This window comes from Homalodisca vitripennis, chromosome 4, assembly GCF_021130785.1.
Source record: "Homalodisca vitripennis isolate AUS2020 chromosome 4, UT_GWSS_2.1, whole genome shotgun sequence".
Lineage (NCBI taxonomy): Eukaryota > Metazoa > Arthropoda > Insecta > Hemiptera > Cicadellidae > Homalodisca > Homalodisca vitripennis.
Genome location: NC_060210.1, coordinates 189795091 through 189809598, shown reverse-complemented (window position 1 = coordinate 189809598; position 14508 = coordinate 189795091). Strand labels below are relative to the sequence as shown.

General features: G+C 34.2%; 1 protein-coding gene and 1 non-coding gene across 7 annotated transcripts in view; both read left to right on the top strand.

The window, feature by feature from the left end:
- Positions 1-14508, top strand: part of LOC124360808 (eukaryotic translation initiation factor 4 gamma 1-like) — a 166673-nt gene that overhangs the window by 95347 nt on the left and 56818 nt on the right. For 5 of the 6 annotated variants that reach the window (XM_046814721.1, XM_046814715.1, XM_046814716.1 and 2 more), the window contains 6 exons: positions 283-320; positions 1189-1290; positions 1804-1857; positions 3449-3533; positions 7125-7312; positions 10250-10333. In XM_046814721.1, coding sequence (XP_046670677.1) covers positions 283-320; positions 1189-1290; positions 1804-1857; positions 3449-3533; positions 7125-7312; positions 10250-10333 — 551 coding nt within the window. The remainder of the gene's footprint in view (positions 1-282; positions 321-1188; positions 1291-1803; positions 1858-3448; positions 3534-7124; positions 7313-10249; positions 10334-14508) is intronic. The other variant, XM_046814718.1, reaches the window with a different exon arrangement.
- LOC124361596 lies at positions 2502-2625 on the top strand. The gene has a single exon (XR_006922349.1). It is a non-coding gene; the product is annotated as a small Cajal body-specific RNA 8 (non-coding RNA).

The following is a 14508-nucleotide window of genomic DNA, read 5'->3' as shown; positions in this document are numbered from 1 at the left end:
CTGATAACTCTACATAGTCTTTATAATTTTCTCATTTAGGTGTAGTAAAGACTATGGCAAAGAATAAATTGTGAGAATTTTTGAAATTAATACTTGGAAGCAGTTTTATCATTACCAGTCAGAGGGTTCTATATTCTTATTTACAATCATATCAATTTGTGTATGTTGGTCACAACTTTCTTTACATTTGGCAATACTGTGTGCTTATTTATTATACAAGTGCTTTTATTCGAGTGTGTATTGTCTGGTGTGTAGTGAGGTAATCCTCTGGTTTTGTTTCAGGCCCGATGGGCTTTGTACAGGCTCGACCCATGAACCCGGTAAGTGCAAACATTGCTCTAGTCGATTGTCTTGTATTCCTGGTTTTTAGGGTAGTATCATTGAGTGGGCTGTAATAAAATGACCTTGAGGTTTCCTCATAAGAACATTGTTGAGCCTTATCTGTTTTACGCCCTTGATTTGTAACATTATGGAAGATCTCTCATTTTTTAAGATATAATTAATACACTTCTGTATGATTTTAAAACTAATCTGTTTTTTTATGTATTGTTCAGACAGAATTTCATACCTAGCTGTAAGTCTGTGTTTAAATATTCAAAAAGTATTTTGCATTAGAAAAATAAGTTTGGGTGAGTTTATCTTTAAAATAAAATTATTCCATAATGGTACCATAAAAAATGACAAAACTGCCCGAGATTTAACTTTATTCCATTTGGGAAAAGCTTTGTACTATAGCCGGCTCTTATGAACATTTTATTTGGATTATCTTGAGTTGAAATTTCTAGATATGAACAATATAACCCTGAAACAGCGTAAAATAAGAGAGAAATCACTTGCTGCACATAAATTATTAATTTGAATAAATTTATTTATTTATTTACATTCAAGGGGAATGACCTTAAATTTTTTGGATTATAATTTCCGTAATTTTTCTGCTGCAATAATAAGTAATATAATGTACCTTTTAGATAAAGGAATAATCTGAAACAGAACAAAAAAGTATATTGTGCTATTGACATTTAGTTTTTTTTCAGTTTGAAATTAATAAATGTATTCATGGAAAACATTTATGTCAAGTACATCAGTTTAGGTTCTTGGGCGTACGTCTGGTACGTCTGTACATAGAGATGTACAGTAACTGAACTTTTTGTTTTATAATATATTAACTCTGTGTCTCCTGTGTTGTAGCAGTACCCGGGATTTTCAAGGCCAACGATGCAGCAAGCGCAACCACTAAGACACAGGAACACTCAGATAGTGCCGAACAACTTCATGCCGTTGTCATCCGGGGTAAGTTAACTCATGCTCGAGTGTAATGTACAATAAATATGTACGTTTAAATACATACAAATGTATGTTACAGAAAAAAAAACTTAACAGCAATACTAGACGAACACTGTGATCAGTTCAAACATCCATATTTTTGTTTATACATACAGTGAACCTTGCATTGTTTTCAGTTATAATATTTATACTGCCCAGACATATTTCTACCACTGAACATTAAAATATATTGAAGTTTAATGTCCACATTTATTAATTAAATGTGAAGTCAAAGTAATCAATTAAATTAATTGTATGTATAAAACAGTTAAAGAAAGATTGATTACATGCCACACGATTACATGTAACACGTCCTACAAGTTTGCAGTTGTGAACTCTAATTTTAGTAGCCTAATAACTGATATGTATGGAGTGAGTGTTGACGTAACGTGTGCTGGGGCCTGTTTGCTTTACGAGTGTGGAGTTATGTTTGCTGAGAACAGTTGATCAGGTGTTTGATAACGTACGTAATGTGCCTAGGTGCTGGCACCAGCCCCGGCCCAGGCTATTGTACAGGCGTATCCAGCAATGATGGTACGTAACAGCTGTTGTAGTGTAATTATTGATTTTTAAATTAGTAACGGAACTTCTGCTTTCTCTCGGTTTTGTGTAATAGAAATATGGCATTACCAAGTGGTTAAATCTATTAAAAAATAATAACTTTCGGTTGTAACATTAGATGATATTTCAGTGTATAATGTACTGCTTGCAAACGTAATTAAGTTGTGTTTTAATTTAACTTTGTTTAGTCTAATCAATATTCATACTATTTCCAAATGTATGAATTTCATTCGGAACAAATCGTAAAAAAATTAAAGTATAAAACATTATTTTGGTAAACTTTACGATAGTAGTATTGTTTTTTATGTTAATGTCAATATTGTTTTTTTTTAAAGTTCTTAATATTTGGTTGGCTAAACTTTAGTTATTTTTTGTACTAACTGGCTTAAACTTTAAAATTGTAGTATTGGATTTGTAGTTCCTGAATTATTAACTTCCACTATTATTTTTTTATTATGGTTTTTAAAGCCTTTCAAATTTCTATTATTGCAATTCATGAACACACTTTACAATTTGTCATATTCCCCTGCTTGGAAATCTGTAAATAAGACTTTGTCAATGATCTTTATTTTATAGCAATAAAAATGTTGATTGATTGAATGGCCGCGCATGTGTGGAGGGAACATGATATGCAGTTCCATGTATTGGTGGTACTGTCACTTGCGTTCCCAACAGAAAAAGCTTTCTGATGACGGCAACACGTCAAGGCTTAGGTTGTCGACAGATACGGAGCTTACATTCCCTACAAAGTGTTCACTTTTAATATTATATATTCCATTTCAGATTCAATATTCCATGAGAATAGATTTATTTATTTTTTTATTTACAATTGTGTTACCTGGACTTCTTCTGATGTATGGATGTAAGAAAAAAAATGTATCAAAATATAATATTTAATAATTTTTAATTAATAGGTGCAAACGATTGTATAACTAATTTCTGTTTAAAACAAATTTATATCCTCTTCATCCTTTTACGCATTTATTGTAAATTGTAATGTGCATTTTCTCCTGAGTATTCAAATTACCACATTCAAAATAATTAAGTACTCGACGTATCAAGAGTACTAAAAGTAAAAACATATGAGTTATAAAATTTAAATTAATTTAATGATTAATTTGTAGAATTTGGATGTAAATATTGTTCTATCAGGTGAAATGAAATCAAACTATAATAATAGTTGCATTAAAAATCTATAAAATAAAGATTTATATGGTTGAATTAAATTAGATTTTTTTAAGTCTGTTTAAGTTGTAAGTTCTGCGTTAAAATCAACAGATCAGACGTTTTTTTTTCCTTGTATGTTTCTTAGTTGTCATATGACATAAGCTTACAAATAGAAAATCAATTTTAACTTTGTATAAACTTGTGTATCCAATTTTTGTTACTAAAATATTTTTACTGTTTCTTTGTTACTAAGGACATTAGTACACACTTGATAATACAAATTAGTGTTGCTATGGTCTTATTTTTCATCTGCCTAGTTATAAACTATTTAAGTGTTAAAATTTCAATAAATACTGTGTTAAGTGTACAGTTTTGTAAGACTTGTTGTATGTTGCAGTTCGGGCAGACACGGCCAGGTGCGCCTTATCCCAACAACCAATACTTGGTTCAACAACAATACTATCAGCCTGGACCACCTCCGTGTAAGTAATCACCATATAAAAATACTTACTTTTATATTCTATAATTCTTTATCGTGAAAATCACAATATTTAATGGAATTACATTAGACATTTTACCAGAATTTAGGGAATTTAATTTTCCTCAGTTGAATTTTTCCAAAGGAACCAAATCTATATCTTGGGAATAACAAAATGGTTTAAAACAAAACGTTCATCTTTCATATTTAAATTGTTTTATTCAGTGATCAGTTTATTTAGAGACATACTAACCTAGTGCGTACTGTTTATGGATTGGTTTATACAGTGAATTACATATGGCTCGGTGGCAAAATTTATGCCAAACTTAGTATTTTTAATTCACTTACTTCAACATGGTCTGTAATATTTGAGGATATCTAAACGTTATTTGCACAAAAACAAATCTTCCATGTTTTCCAATTCACTATGCCTTGAATTGTTAATACAGTTAAAATCAAAGTATTTGGGTTTGTTGTGGAGAATCGTATTCTGTTTCGTAGTTTAAATTGCGGTTAGTAGAGGCAACTACTGATATCTGTTTGTGGATCTATATTCAGATGAGCTGAAGCTTAATCGACATCATATAGATTGCTGTTTGATTGAGCTTAATTAAGCTCCTCTCAGATATACATGCAAATTTAATCATTTGCCTTTGTTTACAATTTCGGTTGAAGAGGGCTCATCACACATACCTTAAGATTAGAATTGTATTACCACCATATTTTAATGCAGGTGTGGACTAGAAAACTTATTTTGTAAAACTAGTTTGATTCAATTGTGTTTACTTTTATAACACTTTATTTTATACAATTTGTGGTTTTTAATGTATATTAATTTTTTTGGGGAAATGAAACAAGTCAGGAAATACTTGTTTTGGATTTGACGGTCATCCTCGCAGATTACAAATGATGTTTTGTCTAATCTTCTCTATGAAACAATGATTAGAGCTAACGACACCTGATGTAGCCTGCACTTATTTGTCACACAGAGTTTGGTTACTGTATCTGTGGAACTGACACTGGTTAATGTGTGTTATTGTCTTAGATTTGATGGTCATTTCGCGCAGATTTAACAAATGATGTTTTGTCTAATCTTCTCTATGAAACAATGATTAGACCTAACGACACCTGATGTAGCCTGCACTTATTTTGTCACACAGAGTTTGGTTACTGTATCTGTGGAACTGACAGTGGTTAATGTGTGTTATTGTCTTAGATTTGATGGTCATTTTCGCGCAGATTTACAAATGATGTTTTGTCTAATCTTCTCTATGAAACAATGATTAGAGCTAACGACACCTGATTGTAGCCTGCACTTATTTGTCACACAGAGTTTGGTTACTGTATCTGTGGAACTGACAGTGGTTAATGTGTGTTATTGTCTTAGATTTGATGGTCATTTCGCGCAGATTTACAAATGATGTTTTGTCTAATCTTCTCTATGAAACAATGATTAGAGCTAACGACACCTGATGTAGCCTGCACTCATTTGTCACACAGAGTTTGGTTACTGTATCTCTGTGGAACTGACAGTGGTTAATGTGTGTTATTGTCTTAGATTTGATGGTCATTTCGCGCAGATTTACAAATGATGTTTTGTCTAATCTTCTCTATGAAACAATGATTAGAGCTAACGACACCTGATGTAGCCTGCACTTATTTGTCACACAGAGTTTGGTTACTGTATCTGTGGAACTGACGCCGGTTAATGTGTGTTATTGTCTTAGATTTGATGGTCATTTCGCGCAGATTACAAATGATGTTTTGTCTAATCTTCTCTATGAAACAATGATTTAGAGCTAACGACACTGATGTAGCCTGCCACTTATTTGTCACACAGAGTTTGGTTACTGTATCTGTGGAATCTGAACACCGGTTAATGTGTTGTTATTGTCTTAGATTGATGGTCATTTCGCGCCAGATTTACAAATGATGTTTTGTCTAATCTTCTCTATGAAACATGATTAGAGCTAACGACACCTGATGTAGCCTGCACTCATTTGTCACACAGAGTTTTGGTTACTGTATCTGTGGAACTGACACTGGTTAATGTGTGTTATTGTCTTAGATTTGATGGTCATTTCGCGCAGATTTACAAATGATGTTTTGTCTAATCTTCTCTATGAAACAATGATTAGAGCTAACGACACCTGATGTAGCCTGCACTCATTTGTCACACAGAGTTTGGTTACTGTATCTGTGGAACTGACACTGGTTAATGTGTGTTATTGTCTTAGATTTGATGGTCATTTCGCGCAGATTTACAAATGATGTTTTGTCTAATCTTCTCTATGAAACAATGATTAGAGCTAACGACACCTGATGTAGCCTGCACTCATTTGTCACACAAGAGTTTGGTTACTGTATCTGTGGAACTGACACTGGTTAATGTGTGTTATTGTCTTAGATTTGATGGTCATTTCGCGCAGATTTACAATGATGTTTTGTCTAATCTTCTCTATGAAACAATGAATTAGAGCTAACGACACCTGATGTAGCCTGCACTCATTTGTCACAACAGAGTTTGGTTACTGTAATCTGTGGAACTGACACTGGTTAATGTGTGTTATTGTCTTAGATTTGATGGTCATTTCGCGCAGATTTACAAATGATGTTTTGTCTAATCTTCTCTATGAAAACAATGATTAGAGCTAACGACACCTGATGTAGCCTGCACTTATTTGTCACACAGAGTTTGGTTACTGTATCTGTGGAACTGACACTGGTTAATGTGTGTTATTGTCTTAGATTTGATGGTCATTTCGCGCAGATTTACAAATGATGTTTTGTCTAATCTTCTCTATGAAACAATGATTAGAGCTAACGACACCTGATGTAGCCTGCACTCATTTGTCACACAGAGTTTGGTTACTGTATCTGTGGAACTGACAGTGGTTAATGTGTGTTATTGTCTTAGATTTGATGGTCATTTCGCGCAGATTTACAAATGATGTTTTGTCTAATCTTCTCTATGAAACAATGATTAGAGCTAACGACACCTGATGTAGCCTGCACTCATTTTGTCACACAGAGTTTGGTTACTGTATCTGTGGAAACTGACACTGGTTAATGTGTGTTATTGTCTTAGATTTGATGGTCATTTCGCGCAGATTTACAAATGATGTTTTGTCTAATCTTCTCTATGAAACAATGAATTAGAGCTAACGGACACCTGATGTAGCCTGCACTCATTTGTCACACAGAGTTTGGTTACTGTATCTGTGGAACTGACAGTGGTTAAATGTGTGTTATTGTCTTAGATTTGATGGTCATTTCGCGCAGATTTACAAAATGATGTTTTGTCTAATCTTCTCTATGAAACAATGATTAGACCTAACGACACCTGATGTAGCCTGCACTTATTTTGTCCACACAGAGTTTGGTTACTGTATCTGTGGAACTGACACCGGTTAATGTGTGTTATTGTCTTAGATTTGATGGTCATTTCGCGCAGATTTACAAATGATGTTTTGTCTAATCTTCTCTATGAAACAATGATTAGAGCTAACGACACCTGATGTAGCCTGCACTCATTTCTCACACAGAGTTTGGTTACTGTATCCGTGGAACTGACACCGGTTAATGTGTGTTACAGACTATCCGCAGGTGCTTCCGCAGTTCCCGCAGATGGGTGGTGGCGGGGCCCCCGCCGCTGGGAACCAAGCATCGGTCTCAGTGATGAGACCGCAGATACAGCCGCCCCCCGGTCCGGCCCCGGTGAAGCCTGAGCAGAGGAGGAGACCCAATGCGATCAAAATCATTGACCCCACTACCAATGAGGAGGTGAGTTTTCTACAATATTATCCACACACTTATCCCCAATAAAATAAGTCACTATTAAGTAAACAAATTTACTGTTTTCTGAAAAAGAAAATTTTATACAGTCCAATTTATTTATTATCCAAGGAGATGATAATATTTTGTTATAATAATTTTAGAATGACATCCATTTTATCATTGCCAGTCAGTCCCCTTTGCTACACTGAGTTAAAAAACACTAAATTTTTAGTTTCAAGTTTTTTTCCAATTTTTTTTTAACATTTTGTATAAATAAAAGAATATGGGGTTGAAAAAATAATTGGTATCAATTTACATTAACGTGACCATGGAAAGGTATGTTCATTTTTTTTCCCCTGAAAACTAAAATTTTTCCTGGAAACAATATTGAAGAAAAAATTCGTCGGCAACGAAAATAAAAGGAGCTACCAATTTTTTTAAATCCTCTGAAAACTCAGTTTTTGACAGTTTCCTACTCCATGTCTGCTCAAACTCAGTATAGCCAGATTTTAAAAACCGATTATCATACCAACAACGAGAAATTATCGTACTTTCATATAAAATAATCGTACCAAACACATTTAATGAAAAAGTATGTTATGTTCGTATAATAAATTATGTTATAATTAACTTTTGGTTTGTTACTTGTATACATTTGTCAAAAATCTTATCATGGTACGATAATAACTACCCATCGTGTATCTTACCGGCGCATAAAATCAATGAAATTATCGTACCTTTACGATAATTATCAAACCTCTGGCAACACTATCCATATTTGACAGTTTGGTCTTACTTGGTCAAATAAAGAAGGGACGCCATTTTGAACTACCGATGTTCCTCCATGTCTATTCTTAACCTCCTAGTTCAGTAGTGGTAATGGCACACCTTTGTGTTGGATGTTCGGTATCTCACGTGGAAGCAATTCGTAAAGACGAGTCTGACTAATACGTTAATCCTGTCAACGATGCCTGCCCGCTGCGCACTGCTTACTCTTTTAGAAAAAAAATTAACTCGAGCTCGCAAAAGTCGAATCCCAGATCACGTGATGCCCCTGCTCCTTAACGCAATAATGTCCGAAAGGCATCAATATAATACAATAATATACTTTCCCCCCTGTTCATATGCACCTGTGATGATAATACTTGGCTATAAATGCCCAACCCATGAAAAAAAGTCCATTTTCCATGGTCACGCTAATGTAAATAATTACCAAATAATTTTATTTACCTCTGTCTATTTATTGAATACACATTCTGTATTTGTCAAAAAAGCACACCAAGCAAAATACTAATATACAGGCTGTAATCCTTTAGCTAAATCTAATTATGTTATACTATTGTCATATAGCCCATGAAAAACAATTGTTTGATACTAATTAGACTTTCTCCCCCTTTAATACAGTGGATTCCACAAAAGTTTTAGTTTGAAAAATATATAACTGTAGAACAGATAAAACTGTACAAATGGTTGTAGGGATATGAATAGGCTATTAGTTGAGAAACGTTTAGTTGGTCTTAGAAATTTTTCCAACTGTAAGAAGTCTGTCACAAGGTTAAATTAGATTTTTTGTTGTTGAAATTTTCTACTTTCTAGTATTTTAACATATTTAGTTTTATAATTGAAGTCATTATAATGTTTAAAAACTATACAGCCATGTAGATCTGGATTTCACGAGTTAGTACAACTACTTACAACAGCGTTTGTCACCCATTGACCCATGAACAGCTATCAAATCTTAGTTTACTAGGTTTTTTAAATTAAATGGAAAATTAAAAAAAATTTGTTTTGATGGACTTGTCATAAACTAAAAAATTTGTTTGATATTAGCTTAACATTCTTTAACTAATAATAGCCTATTCATATGTTCTAGAATTTGTTTTGTTTCTTAAGTGGTTTTTACAAAACAATTCTGTGGAATCCGCTTTATTAATCCTTTAAGGAGTGCATGTAAACGCGACATAATGAGTTAAAAGGACGTCGTATATCCTTGTAGTGGCCCAAAGGAGTACGGACCTCATATGACGTTTAGCCTCTGTATTTATGTATTATCGTAAATGCATTGCTATTACTGATTTCCATTTAAGTAGATTTGTCTGTAAAGTGGTTCCATCTATCGGCAACATAACTTAACTTCCATGTTTGTGCTCGCATTCACTTGTAATCTTGATTTTACCATCAGATCGCAATAGTCCCTTGGTAGTTGCCAGTGACTCAAGGTCGTATCGATTTGCTGTTAGAGTATGCCGCCACATTATACTAGCCATTCATTGTATGCTGCTTACTGTGGCCATATTTATCTTGTGAGAGTGACATATTTGTTGAGCAACCATCTAGTTTGTTACTGTTGTCCAAATGGCAGACAATACTGATTGAGTCTGCCATAGTGAGGAAGTAAGGCATTTGAGTTTGAAAAAGTAGTGAAATAGTGACTTGTAGAAGACGTAGTCCTTTTTTATTAAGCTTTCAAATGTAAATAATCATATTTTAAGAGATTTTAATTTTTTACTCCTTTTGGTAATTTTTTTGGATTTGATCCATTAGCCTACTCATTTTAGTCTATAAAAAAAAGACGTCATATGACATTCATACTCCTTAAAGGGTTAAAGATAGAGGTCAAATTTTTTGTTTTGTTTTTACGGGCCATATGATAAAAGCGTAACATAATTTAATTTTAGCAAATGTTTTAAGTACTACACTAAATGTATTAGTACTTTGTTAGTGTCAGTCTTGACAGACTCTTCATGTGAACAGCTAATTGGAGAAGAGAATACACATGTGGCTCTCGCTCTCATGTGACAACTTTGAAAATTTTGTGCCAGGTGATCACACGTAGATCATTCTCAGATCGTGCATCTAAACGTTGTGTATTCAATAATAACAGGGTACCATTTATATTATCTCTGCCATGGAAGGTTGTGACGGTGTGGTGGCTTGTTTCAGATACCGATGGATATCGACGCTGGTGGGAACGGAACGCCGAGTCAATCGAACGACAGCAGCGCACGGGAGACGCCACAACCCGTGGTATGGTCCAAACAGGAACATTTCAATATCAGAGGGTTTCTAGACGAAGTAGTGTTTAAGGCCCCAGGGAGACCACCAATCTTTTTTCGTTTTTTCGAAGATGATTCAGAAAAAATGTTTTGACCTAATACGGATTTGATGGATTTGACTACTGGCAACATTTGACCTCTGCACACGGACTCTCTTTTTAAACTCAAACACCATATTGTATTTGGTTTTTCCATTTTTGCAATGTGTAGTAATGTTTTAGACTATAACATAAAAGATCAACAAATGAGAAAAAGAGAGAAATATAAGAAGATATATATAAAAACTTATTCAGCCTTTCTTACTAATCCACGCAACTAGCCATCCATAATATAAATATGCTGATGGAAATGTACAATAAATGCTGGTATTTCATGTCCTTTATAAAAAATAAAAGGAAATGTTGCAAATAGTGATTGATGTTTTCATGTACTGTAAATTTGCTATTTTGATACTAATGTTATATTTGTGATGGTTATCCATGTGAAATATTTTCTACACTGCAACAGTTTATTATTAGACAAGTAGTAATATTGCAATAAATAAATAGTTGCTTTGTGGTCATTCGTGAGTAGTTCATGGTCCACACCTTGTTGTTATACTTTTCACTTTTGTGGTCGAAATATTCTCAAATGTGGTATTGGAAATGTAAGGAAGTTTGTATGGGAATTGACTAATAATGATTCTCCGATCTTTTGTCAACTGACAATGAATTTTTATGGGTTTATGAACATATTATGGCAGTTCACTTGTCCTGCTTCCAGGAATACCGTATTAAATAGGGAAATGTGTTACAGTTTTAAGCTTGTTATGAAGGTAAGTGGAACCAAGTTATACTAACAACCTCTTCCATGAAATTTCACTGCATATAATTGTTAGGTGCCGTGTGACAACAATCTCCTTTTATGTGTCATAAGAAAGTGATTGAGGAAAATTTGTTTTCTTCCAATAACAGAACTACAGAAAAATTAAAGGTTGGAGAGAGACAGGTGCAACAATTTGAATGTGCCAACATATAGTCCAAATTCACACCTAAATAGTCAAGGAGTCAGGGAAATGTTAGTAATGTTTAGGGATTGTAAGTGCGGGAATATCGCTAGAGATCAGGGAATTATTAAATTTATGTGTGGTTTACTTTATCAGCATTAAGAGCTGGCTGTAGTGAAGAGACCTTTAATTAAAACTTTTATTTAAGACATGCAACACTTTATGCTCTTAGCTTTAGTCATATACTTATGGTTGATGTCTCATATTTAAAGATATTATGATTAATAAACGCCCAAACCCTATTAATTATATGAGGCATCTCCCTTAATTGTATGATAAAACATAAGTTTGCAAAAGTGTTACTGTTTAAAATGTTCTTCCAAATGAGACTAAAATCTAAATGGCCATCAGTAAAGTTAGCTCTTAAACCATTTATGCAGTCCCAAACCATTACAATTACTAGAGACAAATACATCCAACACTTTTATGCTCTTAGTTTTAGTCATGTACTTATGGTTGATGTCTCATATTTAAAGATAATATGATTAATAAACGCCCAAACCCTATTAATTATATGAGGCATCTCCCTTAATTGTATGATAAAACATAAGTTTGCAAAAGTGTTAAGGTTTAAAATGTTTTTCAAAATGAGACTAAAATCTAAATGGCCATCAGTACAGTTAGCTCTTTAAACCATTTACAATTACTAGATACATACATTCGTGTCCAACTAATTCTGCACTATTCCAAAGAAATTTTAAGCTTTCTTTGTTGTGCTTGGATCTTGTATTGTAAGATCAATAAATTTACTACTTAAAAGGTAATGCAGTTGTTAGTTCTCAATATTGTAATAATTAAAGTAACCTTTCAAGCCATTGTAATACATCAGAAATACTTCATTTACAAATATCACTGCTTTCAAATTTAACATTGTGCATTTACAAATATCACTGCTTTCAAATTTAACATTGTAAACAATAGAGCTTAACCCAACCCAAACTACTTGCTGTCAGCAAGTTGTTACATTATATAAGCCAGTTGACATGTACTGAAAGTTCAAGGAGCCGTGAGTAATGACTTGGTAAACCACTCTACCCATGTAATTAATTACCCCTGACTTAAATAGTAATTAATACATTGTTTGTAAAAGAAAACGACCAACATTATTAATCATAGATTATTGTTCAAGCCGATAAGAGAACGTGTGTTGAAAACACAGATACACGAAACAAGTAGCTAATATTTATACTGAAGTAAAGAAAATGTTCCACTCTCGCGCTATTGTTTTATTAGCTCATCATCGCGATCCACCATTTGTCAGCTAATTTTAGGGAACTTACGGGTGAATTGCTCAAAGAGATTGGTCTGGGACCCTGGGTAGCCAAATAGAATTGTGATTAACACCCACTAGTTATCATCACTTATAACATTAGAGCCTGAATTGGTCAATGAGATTGGTCTGGGACCCTGGGTAGCCAAATAGAATTGTGATTAACACCCACTAGTTATCATCACTTATAACATTAGAGCCTGAATTGGTCAATGAGATTGGTCTGGGACCCTGGGTAGCCAAATAGAATTGTGATTAACACCCACTAGTTATCATCACTTATAACATTAGAGCCTGAATTGGTCAATGAGATTGGTCTGGGACCCTGGGTAGCCAAATAGAATTGTGATTAACACCCACTAGTTATCATCACTTATAACATTAGAGCCTGAATTGGTCAATGAGATTGGTCTGGGACCCTGGGTAGCCAAATAGAATTGTGATTAACACCCACTAGTTATCATCACTTATAACATTAGAGCCTGAATTGGTCAATGAGATTGGTCTGGGACCCTGGGTAGCCAAATAGAATTGTGATTAACACCCACTAGTTATCATCACTTATAACATTAGAGCCTGAATTGGTCAATGAGATTGGTCTGGGACCCTGGGTAGCCAAATAGAATTGTGATTAACACCCACTAGTTATCATCACTTATAACATTAGAGCCTGAATTGGTCAATGAGATTGGTCTGGGACCCTGGGTAGCCAAATAGAATTGTGATTAACACCCACTAGTTATCATCACTTATAACATTAGAGCCTGAATTGGTCAATGAGATTGGTCTGGGACCCTGGGTAAGCCAACTATAGAATTAATTGTCATTAACACCCACCAGTTATCATCACTTATAACATTAGAGCCTGAATTGGTCAATGAGATTTGTCTGGGAGCCTGGGACCTACAAGTTGTCAGGTAGCCATAATAGAATTGGTCAATTAACACCTCTCATTAAGAATTAAACTAGTTGTATGGTAGCCTTATAGAATTAGAGCCTGAATTGCTCAATGAGATTTGTCTGGGAGCCTGGTATTAAGAATTAAAACCTACAAGTTGTCAGGTAGCCTTATACAATTAGGGAATGATTTGGTCAATTAGATTTGTCTGGGAGCCTCTCATTAAGAATTAAAACCTAGAAGTTGTCTGGTAGCCTTATACAATTAGGGCCTGAATTTGCAACGAGATTTGTCTGGGAGCCGCTCGTTAAGAATTAAAACCTAGAAGTTGTCAGGTAGCCTAATACAATTAGGGAATGAATTGGTCAATTAGATTTGTCTGGGAGCCTCTCATTAAGAATTAAAACCTAGAAGTTGTCTGGTAGCCTTATACAATTAGGGCCTGAATTTGCAACGAGATTTGTCTGGGAGCCGCTCGTTAAGAATTAAAACCTAGAAGTTGTCTGGTAGCCTTATACAATTAGGGAATGATTTGGTCAATTAGATTTGTCTGGGAGCCTCTGGTTAAGAATTTAAACCTACAAGTTGTCAGGTAGCCTTATAAATTTAGGGAATGAATTGGTCAACAGATTTGTCTGGGAGCCTCTCATTAAGAATTTAAATCTATAAGTTGTCAAGTAGCCTGATACAATTAGGGCCTGAATTTGCAAAGAGATTTGTCTGGGAGCCTCTCATTAAGAATTAAAACCTAGGAGTTGTCAGGTAGCCTTATATAATTAGAGCCTGAATTGCTCATTGAGATTTGTCAGGGACTCTGGCCATAATAATTGTCATTAACTCCAACCAATTGGCTGGTAAGCATACAGAATTAAGGACCTGAATTGCTCATTGAAATTTCTTTCTGGAACCCTGGCCCATAAGTTTGCCACAAGA